Genomic DNA, 21,731 nt, shown 5'->3' with positions numbered 1-21,731 from the left:
TAAGAAGCCTTCCCAGCTAGACTGAAGTGGAAAGGCTAATAAATTGATTAAACTCCTCAGGTACATTGCATAACCTTACAGAGATAGGGTAAGAAATATAAAAAGGCAATCAGTATTTAACATTTCAAATAGTTTCTTTCACAGCGAGTCAACAATCTATTCTTCCATGGACTTGAATGAATCTCCTGACGGTCAGCTCTGCACACAAATTTGCTGATTGCTAAAAATAAAGGGTCTCACAAACTTAACTATCCCTAAAATACAGTAATCTTTCTTTGCAAAATTATTGGATAGGCTGATTCCATCTAATAAAGTTTAAATCATAATAATTTCCGGCCACCTCAAATCCAAAATGATTCCAAATTGAGCATGATTTGGATATGAGACGTTGGGCAGAGATCTGCGCTGTGTGGGTGGGTGTGTGCCCAACCAGCTCGAATGTAGAACGATGCACAATTATGTCAGGCAAACGTCCCGACGTCATTGTGCACTCGTGGTAAATTTCAGTCAGCGGGTACACGCGGGAGTCAGCAGTGCGCCCGCCAACAATTAACAGGCCTATTAAGGCCATTGAAGTTCTAAACGAGTGAAATTTTTTGCTGCCCTTCCAACCTTATGGTTGCCGTCAGGCAAAAGGGCCAAGGGCCTTTGGATTTTTGAGGAAACCTCATCTACGGGCGGGATAAGACTTCCAACAAGCATTAAAAATGTAATAAAATTTTTAAAAATTCAATCATAAAATGTCCCCGCTCACGTGACAGTTGTCACGGGAGCAGGGACATTTCCAACATTGCTAACTTCTTTATTTTTAATGTTATAAATTTTCAGCTCCCTGAGGCAGCTCTGTGCCTCAGGAGGCTTTCATTGTGCGCACCCCCATGCACGCACTCACCCTCCTCCCACCCGCACTCTGGCAGCTGCCCGGTAATGGGCCCACCGGCGTGAAATCATTGTCGGGGTCCGATTGCGGGCAGCAGCTGGCTTCCCAACCACTCCCGGGCCCACCCGCCTGACAAGGTAAGAATCCTGGCCGTAAAGTTTTTACATTGCTCAAATTATTGACTTGGGATTTGTGCTCGAGTTTAGATTTTACCCTAAAGGGAATGACTGCATGATCTCAATAACCATGGGGTCATTCCATTTCACAACCTTCCTTTGTTCAACATCAAAGACATTAGTGTGGGAAGGATCAAGGACAGCAATAGAAAATGTATCTGAAAATCCATTTAAAACAAACATAAGAACAGTGAAAACAGTCTATTTAATGCTGCCTATAACTTACTTTGCTTAGCAGAGTCTCTGTTTTAGTATTGTGTCGCACCTCCTATTAAACTAGTCCCCATGTACTAAAGCTGACAATAACCCTCCCTTTCAGAGTTAATGTATGCCTAATTAAGGGTACCTTAATAGAGAGAGACAACCTTTGCAACTGTCATGTGGCTGAAGGCATGCAGTATAACTAAGGTATGGAAATCAGAAACATTCTCGTTGATCTTTAAAAGAATAAATCAAATGTACAACACAGAAAACTAAGCAATTTTAAAACCAGAGGCAATTCAGACAATGTGATAAAGAAGGTGAGCATGGTTTATTTTTCAGATGAACCATGTCCCACTCAGGAAGCAAAGGAGAATCAAGCAATTCTAGAATGGTGGCAAATGATCCCCTTAAAGCACTATTTTATCACTGTTAATCCAGTATGGCAGCAAGCATGTGGAGTACAGTATGCAAAATGGAGATAGCCTATGCACATTGGAAGAAACAGGCTACTGGACTGGTTAACCTAGTTAAACTAATCATTGAGAGGGGCAAACAAGCATTCTGTAGGGCAAGATTTTCATCTAAGGCCCCATATCAGCAAGCAGGTCTAATACAGTCTGTAATTTTGTTCACACTATTCTTTTAAGGATGAACGCATGTCTCTCTATTGTGATTAGTGTGCTACATATCGTAGTGACTGTTATTTGCTGGTTGACTGGTTTTTAAAGAATATACTTGTAGATCAGGTTACGTAAAGTACATCTGGCATCTCAGAATTAATAACGTGACTTGCCTTGTCAGTTTGTCTGAAAACGCCATGACAAGAGAATGACAGGTCTTGAGGACAAAAACTAAAGATGCATACTTCAGCATTATCCTGACTTGCTGATCTGGTCTTAAAGCTCACTTTCATGGCTTCAAACAAGGCAGCATTAACAATTATCACACTTCAAGTTGTTTAAATGCTGAAAAGTAGTTTCAGCTGCTCAATGGCATGAACATTGCTATAGAATTAGAGCCAAATCCTATTTCGAGTAAATTTGGGTGTCGGCTATGAGGCCACTTTGAGGAGATATTCTCACCCCATTTCTGCAGTTAATGTACAACTTCAATCAATACAAGATGAATGCTTTAAGCTTTAAGGTAAATTCTAAAAATCCCAGTTAACTTATTCTTAAAAGTCAAGAAGCCTTTGAAGTTGAGAGAACATAAAGATGAAGTTAAGTTAGGGAGGGCTGATCATGTGATGCTAAATTTGGCTTTCCAAAGCCTAGAGAGTGTAAGATGTTAGTAAAAAGCTGATCGAATAGCCTGCTCTTCACCCAGGTTTAAAGTTTCATTAGTATTCACATAGCTGTTTCATATACACTGAAGTACACTTATACCCTACTTACCCTGGGCTTGAGGGAGGTGCAAATACAGCACTCTAACCCAGTGTTGTATCTCACAGGGACCAGTGATTATTTGTTACCTGGAGCATTATGGTAGCATAACTTCATATAGGTTCAGTACAAAGAATGTATTTGTAAAACAATATTATTTCATTCCTTGTTATAAAGAACGACTAATTTAAATTATAAGTTCTTCTGACACCCATAAGAGGAGAGATTGGACAGACTAGGGCTGTTTTCCTTAGAACAGAGGAGGCTAAGGGGTGATCTAATTGAGGTGTACAAAATTATGAGGGGCTGAGATAGGCTAGACAGGAAGAACTTGTTTCCCCTGCCTGAGGGGTCAATTACCAGGAGGCATAGCTTGAAGGTGATTGGTAGAAGAATTAGAGGGTACATGAGGAAAACCTTTTTCACTCAGAGAGTGATGGGAATCTGGAATTTGCTGCCTGAATTGGTGGTTGAGGCTGAAACGTTCAACTCATTTAAAAGGTACTGGGATCTGCACCTTAAGCGCTGTAACCTGCAAGGCTACGGACCAGGTGCTAGAAAGTGGGATTAAAATGAACAGCTGGTTTCTGTTTTCTCTTTCTGGCTGGCATAGACATGATGGGCTGAATGGCCACTTTCTGCACTGTAACTGTTCTATGGTTCTATGATCTGATTCAACTCAGAATGGGAACTATCTTTTGCCAAAGGCTCATCTTCACCTTGAGGCCCCAAAATCCACTGAAGCCTCTTTTTTTCACATTCACATTAGTAATGGGGAAACCATACCTTGCAATGCCATTGCACCTTCAGTGTGGGCTTCATACCTGCTGTGTGCTGTGTTCACACATTTATACTCAAGACAGACAGATCAGCGTAGAGCATTTCTGCAACAACAGCAGCACACCTGTGTACTTCTGTGTTTCATGTCGAGTCTTGAGCTGTTTACGAGTTCCACAGAACTAGGGTCAAGAATATGAGGAATATTCAAAGGCCCCCTTTCCAATGTATAATGTCAAGACTTGAAATCCTACCATGTGAATACTGATATACACAAGTGGAGGAATTTTCTTTGCTATTTAGACAGGCTTAAACCAGTGATGAATATGAGGAAACTCTGTTAAAACAGCAGACAAATGCTTCAGGCTTTGGTAACCTAACTCTCACATAATGTCAAAGACATGCTGGTTATTGACATTTGTTGTGAAGTGATCTACCTAGTTTTGGCTCACCAAATGCCCCATGCTCAGAGAGGTGAACTATACATGACACAGCAACATGAAACTTTCTCACTGATTGGGAGGCTGTATCATAGCTTCCAGTCCTTACATCTGCTCAGATTTAAACCCATTATAGCCAATTTTTATAAATATATTTTTAGGGCACCCTGTTTAAAAAATATTTTTTCTCGATCCTTCTACACTCCTCTCGTCACTACTAAGGGAAAACAACTTTTTACCATGACCTCTTTCAATGAACCAACAGGAGCCACCCAACAGTGGTCTGGATAAATATAACTGATTTTCTCAACATTTTGTAAGGAAATGTTTGCACTTCAATTATTGCCTCCTCCAAATACTCAGTGAAGGCTGGAACCTGACTATGCTAATTTTCACAAGCAACCTGTGCTTAGTCAGGAGCGGACTTGAACCAATATTAATAATTCCTCTTTTTCTTGTGACTGAAAGAAGCAATAATGAGAGCTTTGTAACTGGAAATAGGGATTATCAACAGGGCATCGCCACAAATTATCCACAAACTTGCTGGCTCCACTTCCTCAAATTGATAGGGAACTTCCTTTAGGAGATAATTTACAGCCAAACACTGAATAAGCACTACAATAATATTTTTGGAAAGCCTTTCCACTAATTTTATTTTTTTTAATTTTAAATTTTATTTTAACGTTGAATCTTGAAGCCTAGTGAGTAATGTCGCTGCTGAGGAACCCCTGTGCCAATTTTCTGAATGTGCTCTCACAGTCCGAAAGTATTAGGTCAGAACTAGTGAAAATTGCAGAGCTGTAGATGTTGCCCAGTCTGAGTATTTCCAGCATTTTCTGTTAATATTTCAGATTTCCAGCACCTGCGGAACTTTGCTCTCCTATTATATGTTCCATGCTGACCATTTGTAAGTGTGGCCAATTTTAATCTAAGATGAGAAAATATTTATCACTCAATGCAAAGTGTAGGTTTTCTCTTTACAATGTCCACTTGTAAGAGATAGCACATTATTGCAGGTGAATTGGTTGGTGATAATTTACTGGAAGGTTTTGCCATTTTTAAGCCTGTAGGTGAAACCAGGAGTCATATGCCAATAAAATATGTCACTGTTAGTTCAATATATTCTCGATTATACATGGGATTGTTGTTTGTGGTGCTTGTCAGGGTCAAGTCTTTTGGGTGTTGCTGTCCAGATATTGGATAGGACCAGGTTCAAAGATGCAGAACTGGTTGCATAATATGAATGACCACGTTGGATGTAATTGTAAAACAAATCCGTGGTTGTAAAGTGTATCTGAAACCTAAGCTTTCAATGGGCTTTATAAGTATAGGCATAGAATACAAACACCAAGAAGTTTTGCCAAACCTATATAATACAGTTCAATCCTGCTGGTTCCCAATTCTGGGCACCCAAAGGATGTGAAGGGGAGGGCTAAGGGTGGGGTGGGTGGGTGGTGGCGGTGGAATAAGGGGCCTGGAACTAAAAGCACCAGGGCCCATGGTTTCTCTCCCTGTCCCTGATTTAGACAACTTGTCTATAGGAAGTAATTAAGCAAAGCTCTTAAAGGGACAGCCACTCTCGTGACACAATGTTCGCAGCTGTTATCCAGACTCAGCCGACCCACAAGCAATACCACAGGACGTCCACTTATTATTATAAAAGGTCTTCATGGGAACTGGGTAAATGCCAGTACAGTTTATTACAGCGTTCATTTCTCCAAATATAATCATCATTTCTTAGGTCCTCTGAACTCTTTTTAATTACAGGCAAAACACTTGAAATTCTGACATTGGAGGATGATGATGGTGAGGAACCGGCTTGAAAACCTAAAATAATTAGAATGATGGATTGTCAGTTTAAAATGTGAAGTTCAAAGAAGTAAGTTTATTTTTGGGGAAGAAGTAGATGGGAAAATATTCCAATTCCGGAATTATAATTAGTGTATCCATAAATATACAGCATCAAGTCTCGCAGTGATTTTGGCAATAGTTACATTGGGTGTTGTGTATGACGTACATAGGGTGTAGTGTATAATGTACACAGGGTGCTGTGTATAATGTGTGCAGACTATGATGGCAAGCGGAGGAACTTGATCTTCATGGTACCAATACATCCATATCTCCATAAGTACATTGTTAAAAATTAAAGGATTAGTTTCCCTTTATTTTCTGATGCTTGAAATGTGGAAGGCCGTATCAAATCCATTCCATTTCCAAAGTAATTTTTGATATTTGAAAGCGACAAGCATTTCTTTCAATATTCAGATTTAGCTCTGATGATGTCATCAGGGCCTGCTGCTGTTTTAACCAGAACCCTGTACGGGAAAGGTGTTGTGGCTTTTCTGTCAATCATCTTAGTGGGAGGAGTCAGCAAGGACCAGAATGAAGGCCAAAATGTTTATCGATTTTTATTTTTATTTTCTGGCTTTCCCTTTGGGACAGGGAGTATTCAGAGTATTGCTCTGGGCCACACAAGTGGTGACAATCTCCTCCCAGTATTCTCCCAAATGTCGGGAAGTGTTTGGTTTCTGGATCCTGGCAGAGGCTATCAGACTGCGCTGGTGTCAGGGGTGGATCTAGACTGGTCCTATACAGGACCACAAGCTGCCAATGCCGGGACACTGCCTGCCCCCACCCCTACCCCTGCCCCTGCGCAACGACTGACAGCCTGTGTTAAAAATGTGCCAGTAGACACAGACGTGCAAAATGGCAGGTTCAGTCAGCTATCAAACTATATCCAGGATGATTCCATGCCTTTTGAAAGAGGAGTGGAGGAATTTTATTTTTAATTCTGATTTTTTTCACTCTTTCCTGTCTCCAGGCACAGATCCTGGCATCTAACTGACTGGGAGACAACCATTGACGTTGTCACAAGCTGCAAACAAAGGCACACTGTGGTCAGACAGTAGTAGAGATGGTGGTTAAGAGTAAGTGGTGAAGCACAGGGTGCATCTCTGAAGAGGAAGCCTTAATTATTTTCTCGTTTACTTCTGATCAGTGTTGTGGCTCTAAATAGTTTTCTTTATTATAAGGGTGTGCTATCATTGAAAACTGTTAATCTGAGTAAAGCCCCATTGTTCAATGTACTCTTTATCAGCTGAATGCCACCCAGACATGAGTTTACTGACAGATCAAAGAAGTAAAAGCTCAGCATAAACCTAACTCTGTTAATGTCATTCAAAGTAATATTACTTTAAAGTACATATAGGCTTTTCTGATGAAAGACTCAATGTTCACTTAAGACTCTTTAAAGAAAATTACTGCGAGACATACCAGCAATACAGACTTTAGAAACTGGGCTTATTGTAATATAACATTACATCCCCTCAACACAGAGAAATTGAACCAACCTGACGACAATTCACACGGAAAATAGAAAATGAGATTTCCCGTTTTGCACTTGCATCAACTTCCCATAAAATTATTGCCAGACACCGGGGAACTAAAGGACACACAAAATAACTTACGGAAATGTATAAAAGGTTACTAAAATGAACATAAGGTGTTTACTAATGTATCTTTAAAAGGAAATTATTTAATTTCTGGCAATGGATCAGTGTAGGGATCAATTTTATGACCTTAACTTACAATATAAACCTTCCCTGTTTACTATCCATTACACATGGTAATTTGCTATTGGAAAGTAATGCAGCATTTATTGGACATTCATGCACATAGATCAGTATAAACGAACACATTAGTGAAATCCAGTATGCAAGTTTTGTAAGATAAAGTGAGCCCTTGGTAGTACAGGAATTAGTCAGTGATGAAAATTAATTCTGATATCACTGGAATGATATTTAAGCTTGGTTAGTTTGCCAACAAATACATTTGATGCAGTCATACAAGAGTATGTGTTTACCTTTGTTTAAGTTTCCGCTCTGCACAAATTAACACTACAAAGCCTAATATCAATTTATTTAAAAAAAAACTCTCAAAGACCACACATGCGGCAAAACTAGAGCAGCAAAAACTCCTTTATGAATCATTCATTCAAGCAGAAGTGCATTTTGGTTTCAGTTGCATTTGGCAAACTTGCCCTGATTTTGTTTCTCCAAATTATATTTCAAAGTGATCGAGGTTTCGCCCTCAAGTCAACGCCATGACCTTTTGGAATATTTCACATGGTTAGGCTAGGATATGATGGGAAGGAAAAATCGATGCTTTTGTCAGAATGACTTGATGAAGTTATGCACTTTGGCCATCGGGATGGCTGTATATTAAATTCAAATTCCCCCAGCTAGCCCAGCTGTGATCTTTCTTTCTGCTCGAAGCAATCCATTCATCAGCCAGTGTGAAACTTATTAATTCATTAAGGTTCTTGTGGTGGAGGAGGAGGATAAAACTGCTCTCCTGAGACCTGATTTACATCCAGGAACATGTGGTGATGCTCGGAGATTAAAGATGTATTCCAGATCATGATGGGGAGGGGGCAGAAAAGTCTGGAAACCTAGTTCCTGGGGACCTACTTCTTATAAGAAAGATACTGCCTGAACGTCAAACTTTGTGACAGTGCCAACATCGTGCTGCAAACGTTGGCTCAGGTTGAGCAGTTCATCGGTTGCAAGTGCAGGAGCCTCTTCCATGACTATTTCACAATCAAGGATGAACTTTCTATAAACAGCAGATATTGTGTTTGCATCAAAATGACAATCATGTCTTCATTTGAAGATTGCAATGAAGCTTCTGACTGAAAGATCTTTGTGATTATCAATCAGTCAGCAAGTAAAACCATACCGACTTTTCAAGAAAAATGAAGAAATCCACACAAAGCCACAAACCAAAGCAGCACAACTGAGCTGTTGAACATGTGGTGAAGAGATAGGCATTTCATTTCCACATATCTAACAAAATCAGATACAAAAATCTTAAATTAAAAATGCTCATCTCTATGAGTTAGAAGTGAAGTCGAAATCTCATCAGGTTCCATCACCCAATCACAAGCAACTTTATATTGTTTGTCTGGAAAATGAACAGATAGCTTATAAATTCATTGAACCAGTCAGGCATTCCTGCTTTAGTAAAATGTGGGATTATCGCCATGACAACACCTGCGGAAGGGGGGGGGGGGGGGAGGTGGCAGATGGACAGGGCCAGCTCTTCACTGAGGAGCCTGGGATGCCAACAGGCCAGAACATCACCAGGATTGGCATCAGGAGGTAAACCCAATGACAGTGGTTAATTAACACCAAGGACAGGATTTTCAGGACCTGCTGAGATCGGGAACAGAGGTGGACGAGTCCCAAAAATACTGAAGCTGACCAGCATACTGGTTTCCTGGCAATGTTTACCTCACCGGCCGTTTTGGAGGAGGTGAGTTTGAGGCCAGGAGGGCTAGCCACTTCAACGAGGTCTGCAGTCAATTAGACTCAATAGGGCCCTTGTTAACAGCAATTAAAGGAGGCCAGCTGAGATGTTCCAGTAGGCCCCCAGTTTCCCAACAGAACAGGAGGGGCAGTACAAACTGCCTGGAAGCGGGCACCAGAAGCAAGCCCGGGGAGGAACACTCTTGGCAGGCTTACAGGCTGTCCCTGCATACCTGGGTGGAGGTGCAGCTAAAGGCTGACCTGGAGAGGGCTGCCCTCCCTGCTGCCTTTAGAAATGGAAGGCATGTCCCAATTCCATGATTCCCAGCCCCATTCCCAGGGTTTTTGATTTTTGGGAGTGCCCTTTAAGCTTGTGGGCTAGTTCGGGTTGCGGGCTGCGCTCAGCGCACCCGATCTGGCCGGCTCCATTACAGGAAAAGGCATGTTCTAGTCCTCTGCAATTTTCAGGTACTCAGGCCAGATTTTGAAAGAACCTTGGTTCACAGCCCCTCTTGCCCCCTATGCCAAGGTGTTCGCCCCCCACCCCCGACCACACACCCTTAGAACTCTAAAGGATGTCTGGGCTCTCAGCCAAGAATACATAATGAGGCTTGACTGGGAGCTCAAAAATCCATTAATTTGTTGAAACACTTGAGGAAAGTGCACCCAGGATAAACATTGCTTGATTGACAGCTCTGGCTCTCTGATCTGTGCTGTCAATTTCACAATTATTACTTACACAAGATAAAAGGGTTTCAAGTTTTTTGGGGTTTCTGCCATTTATAGGGCAGAATTTTACCCTTGTCGGGCAGGCTCGGTGGGAGCGAGCGATAGCGACCGGCTTCCCAGAAGACATCTGTGATGAGGCCAGACCGCGATTTCAGTCTGGCGGGCCAATTAAAACCCACCCAGCGTGACAGGCGAGCGGCAGTGCTCAGTGCTGCCTGTGTGTGGGGAGGAGGGCAGGTGGAGAACATCAAGCATGCGTGCAGGTGCACACACGGCTGCCTCGGGGAGATGAACAGTTTCCAAAAAGAAGATTTTGAAAATGTTATAAAACATGTGCCCTCAAGTGACTCTGTCACATGCTACAAATTAAATGTAAAATCTTTTATTTTATTCTTATTTGCAGTTGGAAACCTCATCCCACCCGTGGATGAGGTTTCCTAAAAAGTGCAAAGTTAATTAATTAAGTTAATTATCCTTTGAGTAGACTTAATAGGCCTTTTAATTGCTGTGTTTTGCAGCGCTGCATGTTGGGAACCTAATTTCAATACTTTAGCATCTCATTGTAAGCCCTGCTCACTGGAATCATCCCCCTAAACTGGATCATCCTAGCATATCAGCGTGATTGGACGCCAACATGTTGCAAACTGTACATAAGCGACGTGCACCTGGCGAGCTGCACTTCACTCGGGACTTCGAGGTTTGTTTGCCTACCTTGCTTCAGGCAGCACTCACAGTCACCAGCTCCAGGTTTCACTGGCAGCACCACATCACTTTTAAGGGGGCTCACGGGCAGATCTCTACCCACCAGACCAGCCGTAATGTTGGGGTGGCTTTTCAACGGCTGCAGGATAAGGCTGGCTTGGGGAAGGGGGAGAAGTGGCCTCAAGCAAGGGAAGAGGCTGCAGGGCGAACACTGTACTGGGGAATGGGGGTATCCCAGGGCGTGTGTGGGGCTACAAGTTGATCGGTGCAAGTGGTCTCAAGAGGGTGAGGGCTGAGGAGGCAGTCTCCAGAGGAGATGAGGCCAGATGGAGATGTGAGGGTGTGTGTAAGAGAGTGAGTGGTGATGTCCCTTGAGCTGGCAGTGAGTGAGATGCCAGTGAACGTGTGATGGGCTTGTGAGTGTGTGAGTTTAGAGTGATGAGATGGTTGCCTTACCCTGGCAGCACAGGTTAGATCATTCATCCTCTTTCTGCACTGGATGGCCGACCTCTTCAGTGCAGCATTGACACTGACCACCACTGCCATCGCCTCCCGAGCCGGAGTGGTGAGATTACTGGACCTCTTGCAGACAGAGTGGGAGTAGAGGACATCACTGTGGACCTCAAAAAGCTATTCCAATTACAGGTCACTGAACTCTTCTTGGCTTTCAGGGCCATGTCTTCACTGGAGCAGTCCTGGGCTGCAGGCATTGAGAACTGTGTGAACGGCTACAGTTTAGGAGTGAGGAAACAGTGAGCTATCGGCATGATGGGCGATTCAGAGCCTGCCAGCCAGCGAGATGCCGTAGTTCCTGCACAATCAATGAGGCAGGAAGTGGACAATACAACTTGAAAACACACCATTGCGGCCAGCGGGTAAAATGTAGTTCTTCACCCCTGTTGCCACACTTAATGCAAATCTGGGATGATTCTGCCCACTGTCACTATAGGGTTCGTTCTTTCTATGCAGCGTATAATGGGTGAAAAGGCATGTAAGTGCCTTAGCTTGGCATTGGGTGGCATGTGGGCCCAAAGGGGGTGGGTTGGGGGCATAGTTTGGCATGGGGGCCATGAAGGGCCATAGGGGGGAGGGTGAGGTCATGAGGTGGCACGGTTGGGGATGTGGGCTGGAGGGCCTTTCTGTTTTTATCTTTAACTGGGATGAAGTCCCACAGCACCAAGGTAGGACTTTTATAAACAGCCCACCTCCCCACCCAGAAGCCCCTGCGGCTGCCTCCAACCTTTTTCCTGGGTTGGTTGGAGCGACTCCAGCCCGTACCCACCCCGCAAATTCCATCCTCGCGGCCATTTTCTCCCGAGGCAGGGGGGCCAAACCCGGGAATTTTCACAAATTTCATGATCCACATCAAGGTTGAAAGTTCAGCCCTTATGTTTGGAGTTTTTGCAAGCAAGAGTTGGTTGAGTTGTCAGCACTCTCTCTATTGGAACCGCTGAAGGTCTGTGCTATGTTATATGATCTGCCTGTCTTTGGGATGTATGTCTTGCATACCTGACATTGTACCGGCACTGAAACACTTATAGCACATTACTCTTTGCAATAATTTGCATTTCTACCTGATAATAGGTCATGTGTTGTTTTTTATTCATTCACAGGATGTGGGCCTCGCTGGCTGGGTCAGCATTTATTGCCCATCCCTAGTTGCCCTTTGAGAAGGTGGTGGTGAGCTGCCTTCTTGAACCGCTGCAGTCCCTGTGGTGTAGGTACATCCACAGTGCTGTTAGGGAGGGAGTTCCAGGATTTCGACGCAGTGACAGTGAAGAAACGGTGACATATTTCCAAGTCAGGACGCTGAGTGACTTGGAGGGGAACTTCCAGGTGGTGGTTTTCCTATGAATCTGCTGCCCTTTGTCCTTCTAGATGGTAGTGGTCATGGTTTTGGAAGGTGCTGTCGAAGGAGCCTTGGTGAATTCCTAGATAGTGATTCAGGGTGGAGCCTTGATTACAAGGTTCTTTTCTTTAAGTTACCTGTGTGTGTTTGCTTGAATAATCATGGATGCTACCAGGAGAAGAAGAGGGAGATGTGGTCCAGCACAGTGTGAGGTCAGTAACTCCAGTATAACTGGTGGAAGGCCCCTGACTTTCATTCGGGGAAGCTGCAAATGGCCTTGCAGTTGGCTCTCGACCAGTCGGACCTGGAGTTTCAGACTGCACCCTCTCAATGTGGTTGGCAGCAGTCTGGGCTGGCAGACAGACAACAGCAGCAGGGGTACTGTCAGAGGCAATGGAGGAAGCAAGTCATTCTCTCTTTCTTAATAGTTCTGAGGTCCTGTACGTGAATGAGTTGGAGGGGGAAATGTTGGCCTAGTAACTGGGTTGACACTGAGAAGTGGTGCAGCTTTCAGCAAAGTAGCATATTTTTGCTAACAGCTGTTATGCAAACTAAATAATCATGTATTTACACAAAATTATTAAAAATGCATAAAAGCTGAGCATATATGAAGTGAGTTAATAGAAAACAGCCATAACCTTCAATCAAATCCTAAAAATACCAAATGAAGCTATTAGAGTATTTAATGAGAATCTCTGAATCGAAAAGAACATTATTAACATAATAATTGGTTTTATCATCATAACTGCAAGCGTAAAACTCACTCAATACCACAGAAAATAGTGAGGTAGTGTAGGGTTTCACTGCCACCTTCATCTGCTAAGACTTACCGTGAAGCAAACAACAGATTTGGAAAGACAGCAGCAACACAATGTAAAAGCACCAGCACACTCCACTGCTGGTACTTTATACGCCAAACGTTTTATTTATTTTCATAAATCCATGGCATACTTCCAAGCATTTCTACAGAGCTTCCAATTATACTCCTGAACTTTCCCATCAATTTCTCTGAAAATACACATTTAACACTTCACACACATTGTGATGAATTAGGCTTCTTCAATACTCCACTGACTTTCACATAAACTGTGCATTTAAAAAGGGGCCAGATTGAAGGTGGTATCAATCACAACATAACCACATTTTTCAATACCTTGGCTTCTTTTGAAGTCAGAAGACCTTAGGATATGAGCTACAAGATTGATTAAGTACATAAAATGCTAGTCTCTTTTTAAAAGTTTGTAACCAAAGCCCCAGTTGCAGTTAATGAAACTTAAAATTGATTGATAGAATCAATGAGGAGTTGAATCATGAGATTAGTTATGGACAAAAACATTTCAGTTTCCTTAGAAAATGTGAAGTAAAATTGAGCAGAATATCTTTTGGTGTTTTTTTCACAGGATCCTCTCTCTCCTTAGGTCCCTCATCAGTTCTGTACTGTCTAGCTACCTTAATAATAAACCCATTTTAAAATGTTCTCCTCCTTCTTTAGCTTGCTCTCTACAACACACCACCTCATCATTGAGAGGTTTTTCCTCTGCAAATCCTTGTATGTATCTGGAAAAGTCTTGGGCTATATTTCAAACACACTCTATTGGCAACGATAGTAATTGCATCACTCTCACCGCTCCCTCCACTGCCAGACATGAAACTGAGGTGTTCACACATACATACACAGGTGATTGCTCAACTTGTGCTCCAGATGGCAAGTTTCAGTCACAGGCATTGCGTGACCATTGCTTGGATTTTACTAATATGGCAAATGGTGCACTTCCTACTACCATATTGGGTGTTTAGGAAGCTCCTCAGCACCTGAAGATCAGATGATGTGCAGCCAATTTTCTAGGTCACAATCACGTTCTCCAACAGTGAGTTGGTTAACACTCAACATGCAGACTAAATTAGGGCCTCAGCACAAATAACAAGTTGCAATGCATCCCCTTCCAATCAGCCTGTTCTCTACTGGGGTTTCTGCTGAATAAATGTATTACTGGTTATGTGCAGAGTTTGGTGTCTCTGCAGCTCAAGCACAAGTCTTCAGGAAAAGTATATCTTTCAGTTCTAGTAAATAAATAGGCATATCAATCTCCTAATCTCACTACCTTTTTCATCATAGGAAATAAGTGGCTGGGGAATGCCCCATTAATGATTCCATCATCATGGCACTAACACTATAACACTCATCACCCTCAAGGATGTCCATCTGCTGCATCACTTCATAAGTTGCAATGTGCTGCAGTTAGGAGCAAAACTAATGGAAGGATCTGGGCATGAAGGAAGGCTGGGTTCCAATCTATCATTACATCATCATCATCAGCTACAGCTACAGCTAAGAGTGGAAGAGAGAATGAGCTATTTAATAGACAGTATATGGTCAAGAAGATTTGGCATGATTGTATTTCTGTGACTAGTAACATTTTTCTATTGAATGTAACATTTTTACACAGCAAGAGCTGATTGAATGCATTAACTGACCAACTGTTCAGATGGGCTAACTCCTGACAAATGAACAACTCTTGCAGAGTTATGGGCTATTTTTAAAATTGCTCCTTTCCAAGTCATTTGCCAAAGTGCAGAGTGTGAGCTACTGCAGTCTGTTCTGGTGAGGATAAGCTTTATGTTAGATTTATTTGAGCCGAAAGCACAGCACGAGCTCACAATTTACTAATAAAACAAAGCATTAGCTGTAACCAGGCAAGTACTTCAGTAGCATTTGTGTAGCACAACACGAATGCATTTCCCATCAGGAAAATCTGCTTGTGTTTTGTTCCTAATGATGTGTAAGTTGATCTCCAGCAGTTGCCAGCACCAGTCTTAAAGCAGAATTCACCAGAGGAAATTGATTTCCTCAAACACTTAATATTTCAAACTGACATTTTCAGTAACTCTGAATAAAAATGAAAGATTGAAAAAAATCCCAAGAGAGTTGGAGTGAAATATTAGTTCACAATTTTCACTCTTTGATTTACAAAGTAATTTGCAAATAAGTTTTAAACATTGCAATAACACTAACATATTTTCTTAAGTAGATCTAAAGGTCATGATTTACAATTCAAACAAGATAACAGGCATGTAGGTTCACTGTTAGGCACATTTATCTACCTCTAGCACCACCATAGGTCTTCAGAGAGCAATAATGAATCTTCTGTTCCTTCACAGTGGGAAATATTCCTTCCTGTGAGCTATTCCTTGCTAACCTAAATCTTCACTGTTTATAATCAAGATTTATTACAGCAGTTCCTACTCAAGCTCATTCTTCCCCAGAAAACTGCAAACGCTGGAACTTTCGCTATCTTCAATCCTCTCCTCCTCCTGGAACCTAACAACTCATGATATTATAATAATATAATAATAATGAATAATAATAATGAAGCTCAGAGCGGAATTGCCCCAGATTTGCACCTAGCGGTAGTGGGCGGGAAAAAGAACGTTTTACCCGCTGGCCACAATGGCGGATTTTCATGACGTATTGTCCCAATCACGTCTCATTAATTACCTGAGGAAGGATGTTCTTGCTATAGAGGGAGTGCAGCGAAGCTTTACCAGACTGATTCCTGGGATGGCGGGACTGACATATGAGGAGGGATTGATTGGATTAAGATTATATTCGCTGAAGTTCAGAAGAATGAGGGGGGACCTCATAGAAATCTATAAAATTCTAACAGGACTAGACAGGGTAGATGCAGGAAGGATGTTCCCGATGGTGGGGGAGGCCAGAACCAGGGGTCACAGTCTGAGGATACGGGGTAGACCATTTAGGACTGAGATGAGGAGGAATTTCTTCACCGAGAGTGGTGAGCCTGTGGAATTCATTACCACAGAAAGTAGTTGAAGCCAAAACACTGTATGTTTTCAAGAAGGAGTTAGATATGACTCTTGGGGCAAAAGGGATCAAAGGGTATGGGGAGAAAGCTGGAACAAGCTATTGAGTTGGATGATCAGCCATGATCATAATGAATGGAGGAGCAGGCTCGAAGGGCTGAATGGCCTACTCCTGCTCCTAGTTTTTACGTATGTTTCCTTGTATTATGCATTCCTGGGAAACACCTCATTTCGCTGGTGGGCAGCATCTGATTCGCCTGCCACACCGTTACCTCACCGCTTCCTCACGCCAGACACCGTATTTAAAATGCAGCCGCACACAGACCTCTCAGCGCTTCCAGCCCAGGACTGTTGCACAGAAGACATGGCCTCAAAAAGCGAGGAAACTTCATCCGCCCGATTCTGTGACACATCCTGGCACACCTTCTGGATACCATTGGAGTCCGGTGCGATGTCCTCTACCCCCATTCGGCTGCAGGAGGCCCATCAATGTCATCACTCTGGCTTGGTAGGTGATGGCAGTGGTGGTCAGTGCCAATGCTGCACAGAAGAGGTTGGCCATCCAGGGCAGATAGAGGATGAATGATCTCATCTGTGCTGCCAGGGTAAGGCAACCATCTCATCACTCTAAACTCACACACTCACAAGCCCATCACACATTCACTGGCATCTCACTCACTGTCAGCTCAAGGGACATCACCACTCACTCTCTCACACACACACACCCTCACATCTCCATCTGGCCTCATCTCCTCTGGAGACTGCCTCCTCAGCCCTCACCATCTTGGGGCCACTTGCACAGATCAACATGTGCCCCAACGCACACACCCTGGGGTACCCCTCTTCCCTAGTACAGCCCTCATCCTGTGGCCTCTTCTCTTGCCTAAGGCCACTTCTCTACCTTCCCCAAACAAGCCCTATCCCTGCAGCTGTTGAAAAGTCACCCCTGCATTACGACTGGTCTGGTAGGTAGAGACCTGCCCGTGAGCCCCTCTAAATATGATGTGGTACTGCCCGGGAAGCCTGGTGCTGATGACCGTGAGTGTTGTCTGAAGCAAGCGAGGCAAACAAGCCTCAAAGTCCCCGAGTGAAGTGCAGCTCGCCAGGTGCACGTCACACGTCACTTATGTTCAGTTGTGAAACACGTCAGCGTGATGTGCCTGGATGATCCAATGTGGGGAATGATTCCAGCGAGCTGGGCTTATAATGACATGCAGATGTATTACAATGAAGTTCCTGACGTGCTGTGGCAAGAAATATGGCTTGCCATTGATGGGAGGAGCGGACGATTGCTGACTAGTTTCATGACGGCATGAAACCGATTTTTGGGCTTCTGCCATATTGTCCATTCACACCCGCCATGATGCCCGGCACCAGCGGGCACGGAAAATTCCACCTTCAGTGTCACCAACTCACTGCTTATTGATTTACCTACTCGTCTCTCCCTCTGTTTCCAAACTTGCTGCAGTCCTTCATTATAAGCAATCCTGAAGAAACTATCAATTAGCCCCACTCCTGTACTCTTTCCCCACAGCACTGCAATTCTTTCCCCTTCAAATAGTTATTGAGTTTCTTTGGGATGTTATTAAATTTTTAGGAAATGCAAACTAGATCATAACAGCTTGGAGCTTATATTTCTTTCCTCATGTCCACACTGATTCTTTCGCCAATTATCTTAAATCTGTGTCCTCTGCTGACTGAACTGCCTCCGAGTGGAATCAGTTTCTCCTTATTTACCTTATCAAGACCCACAGGATTTTAAACACTTCTATCAAACTTGTCCTAAACCTTTTCTGCTATAAGGAGAACAACAGCAGCTTTTATACAAACACTCAGCAGGCCTGCAGAGAGAGAAACAGAGCTGATGTAAATGATGCTGCCTCATCGGCTGAGTATTTCCAGCATTTTCTGTTTTTATTCCAGTTTCCAGCCTCTGCAGTATTTTGCTTTTATCACCCTGTCTCCATATACTTCTACTCCTTTCTCCCTCATGAACTTATCTAGCTCCCCCTTAAATGCACCTATGTTATTCATCTCAACCACTCCTTCTGATAACATTCCAACCTCCCGAATTGTTCATTAATAATTTCATAATCCAAACCTAACTTCATCAGCATTTCATTTCACTTTTATTGGAATTCACGGAGAGCTGCACTGGAATCTAATTACTGATACAATCAGTTGGTTCGAGGGGGGTATTGTGGATCCACATCACAAGATTGATTAGTTTACATTATTACAATCTGAGGCACTATGCCAATTCAGGTTGCACAGTAGAGCTGTCGCTGTACAATTAGGGCCCAATTTAAGCTAGTCAAAACCCACCCACTTTTACAGAGTTAAAAATCAGCCATTAATGGGAGCAGATGTAGGAATACACATTCCATCAATGCTAACTTATTGTGATTTTATACCACCAATTAAGTGCCAGACTTCCACATATGATAGCAGAAATTTGGTATTAAATTAGCAGCACAACAATCGTGTCAATAAATTGTAGAATTCTTCGGCTCAGATGCACCATGAAGCTATCCTGGCTGGAATCCCCAAACTTTCCTGTTTAGCAAAAGAAAGGGAATCCCATGGAGTTCACTTGCTCCATAACATCGGATGGAGCAAACCCACTCCAAGGAGATCAATTGGCTGAAGTCAATCCAGCTGGGTTTGAACAAAGGGAACAATATCACACAAACACACTGAGATCCCCTTAAACAGCATCATCTGAAAGGAATGCTGTTTTTAAAATAAAACAGGCTGAGTGATCCACGGCCACAAGCACAGCATCAATAGTACTTTGCACCTACCCCCTTCTTCGATTATGTTATTTACACTTTGTTCTTATGTTTTAAATATACTTAGAAAATTGCTGTGGAGCCTGGAGCTGATGACTGCAATTGCCCAGAGCAAGGTAGGCAAACAAACCTTGAAGTCCTGAGCGAAGTGCAGCTCACCAGATGCATGTTTTGAACATGTTGGTGTGCAATCATACGCAGATGATCCAGCTTGGGGGAATGAATCCGGTGAGCAGGGCTTATAATGAGATGCTAAAGCATTGAAATTAAGTTCCCAATGTGCGGGAAACACGGCCCACCATTGACGGGTGGAGCAGACGATCACAAATTGGTTTCATGACGGTGTAAAACCTTCTCGCCATATTGACTGCTCACGGCCGCCATGATGCCGGCTGCCAACGGGATCGGACAATTCCGCCCTATGAATCTGACAGTCCAAATACTTTTGTTTATCCACACTCTTCAATACATTTCCAATGAGTATATATTCATATCACATTCAATGAAAAAAATCACATTTCGCCATAAACAGAGACAAACATATCAAAAACAAGAATGCTCACTCCATTATGTTTTTCAGTTATTATGCTCCAACATACTGAGCTACATTAAATTTTGGACTTGGATCATATAATTTTTATAGTTTACTGTCAAGTCCTGAGAGTGTGTCTGCTCTAAGACCAGGTCAATTGAACACTCACTGTGAGAGTCAGTGTTTGAGATGAAAGTAAGCTGCGCTGTGTTTGATGAAGCCAATATCTAAGGGTGGGACAGGTTATTTTATTGATCTATGTGCCAGACCTCCTCATTGTGCTGCCTCAGATGGATGGAGCAGCTGCACAAATGTTTTTCCAATCTCCCATGTATATCCTGTGCCCTGAGTTACCTCACTTATTCTGCACACAGCATTGGGCACAATACTGGAGTTTTGTTATTTTTGTTTCAATCTTACGTTCAACTTAATAAAAATATTTAAGCCCAGGTTCCTGCAAATCCTTTTCAACAAATTCCAAAACACTTTTACGTGTACATTTTAATGTTATTTTAATTCATTCACAGGATGTCGCTGGTTCAGGTCTTACTAAGAGATGGACATGCAAATTAGTTTATATTTTGAATTTAGACCAGACCAAAGTGAACATGAACAGGTGATGGTTGGACCTCCTGAATATGAAGGAACATAAACCATCATAAGAATATTTTTAAATACATTACCAGAGACCTGTGTATATTTGTCTATCTGCCCTCTTGACTAGATCAAGTTTCACAAGCTTAGAAGATCAACACACAGTACGAATAAATCTGTGCATAAAAAGCAATTTTTGTACCCTGGCACTCAGTAGAGCAGCTGGGCTCAGGCAAATTCACAGTGTGGAACACGGTCCCACACCCAAGGATTTTCAGTGTGTTGAGGTAGCTGGAACCAAGACCAGTAGAATGCCCAAATCTTTGCTTCAATGATGCTTGCAAGCATGATATAAAGGCCCTAAACTTTAATTTTCACAGCTAGGAGATACTAGCCAACAGCAGAGGAAAGTTATGACATTACCTTTGACCAGCATGGGCCACCATGATATCAATGGCTTCAGCAACTTGGCAACAGGTGCCCATACCGATAACAGCAACCCACAACGACACCAAATAACTACTTCATATGCTGCTCTTGTAACAGAACCTGCCACTCACCAATTGGTCTTTCCAACCAACAGCAAACGTGCACCATATGACGCTACCCCCTCCCCAGTTGATCTGATTTGCTATGTGGCCATCATTTTACACAGATGGAGAGATGCCAATGCCAAAATAAAGATTGATATATGGAACAAAAACTGAAGCACAACCGAAATGTGGACTGTAACATGTCAAAGCTAGCAGCAGAGCCACTGAGTGTACTGAGAAATTGAGAACTTGCCTTCATATCAGACTGTTCCATCGATTAGTAGCCTAAGGTTTTTTCTCAACATAGAAAGAGGAAAATCAAATAGAAATTTCAGAAAATTTTCAACTTTACATGTGGTAAAAACCCTAGTTTCTGTTGAGCCAGCTGATGTTAGGCTGGGCTTGAACTACTGTGGGCTACAATTGATTTCAATGTTCACAGACAAAGGAAAGGAAAAACCCAACCCAGGATTCCCAGCCTCTGACCTGCTCTTGCAGCCACAGTATTTATATGGTTAGTCCAGTTCAGTTTCAGGGAAGAAAACTGCTTGCAAAGTTAAAGGTTCTGTCATTTAATGAACTGTGGAGTTTATCAGAATGACCTGCATTGTACGAATAAAGTAACTCCTCACCATACAAACACAATAAATTAGCAATGTTACAATTCTCCACCTACCTTACAAACCCGTGCAACCCGAGAAAAAATGGACTTGTCAGAGGTGCTGCTGTCCTCTGTTGCTTCCCGAAAGAAAAAATATATCTTATCATCATCTGTATTGTAGGTGTCCGGAATGGAAAATGCTCTGATAAACTTTGCTTCTGTAAATAAAAACTTGTCACTTAGCACATGGAGAGACACACTGAGGAACATATTTTAGAAACTGCAAATGACAATTTAACATACAAAGATTTGTAAAACCATCAATGATGGCCTTTTGCTTCCAAAATTACATTTCTTTTTTTAAATTCATGTAGTCTCCCCTTCATTTCCCTTCTTGTGTTTGCTTAAAACA

General features: G+C 42.6%; 1 protein-coding gene across 2 annotated transcripts in view; it reads right to left on the bottom strand.

Annotated features, from left to right (window-relative positions):
* The window catches only part of sema3d (sema domain, immunoglobulin domain (Ig), short basic domain, secreted, (semaphorin) 3D), a 360,181-nt gene that overhangs the window by 171,976 nt on the left and 166,474 nt on the right, over positions 1-21,731 (bottom strand). For both annotated transcript variants that reach the window (XM_041202541.1, XM_041202540.1), the window contains one exon: positions 21,395-21,537. In XM_041202541.1, the coding sequence (XP_041058475.1) occupies positions 21,395-21,537 (143 nt within the window). The remainder of the gene's footprint in view (positions 1-21,394; positions 21,538-21,731) is intronic.

This window comes from Carcharodon carcharias, chromosome 13, assembly GCF_017639515.1.
Source record: "Carcharodon carcharias isolate sCarCar2 chromosome 13, sCarCar2.pri, whole genome shotgun sequence".
Taxonomy (NCBI): domain Eukaryota; kingdom Metazoa; phylum Chordata; class Chondrichthyes; order Lamniformes; family Lamnidae; genus Carcharodon; species Carcharodon carcharias.
This window is presented reverse-complemented; position numbering and strand designations above follow the sequence as displayed.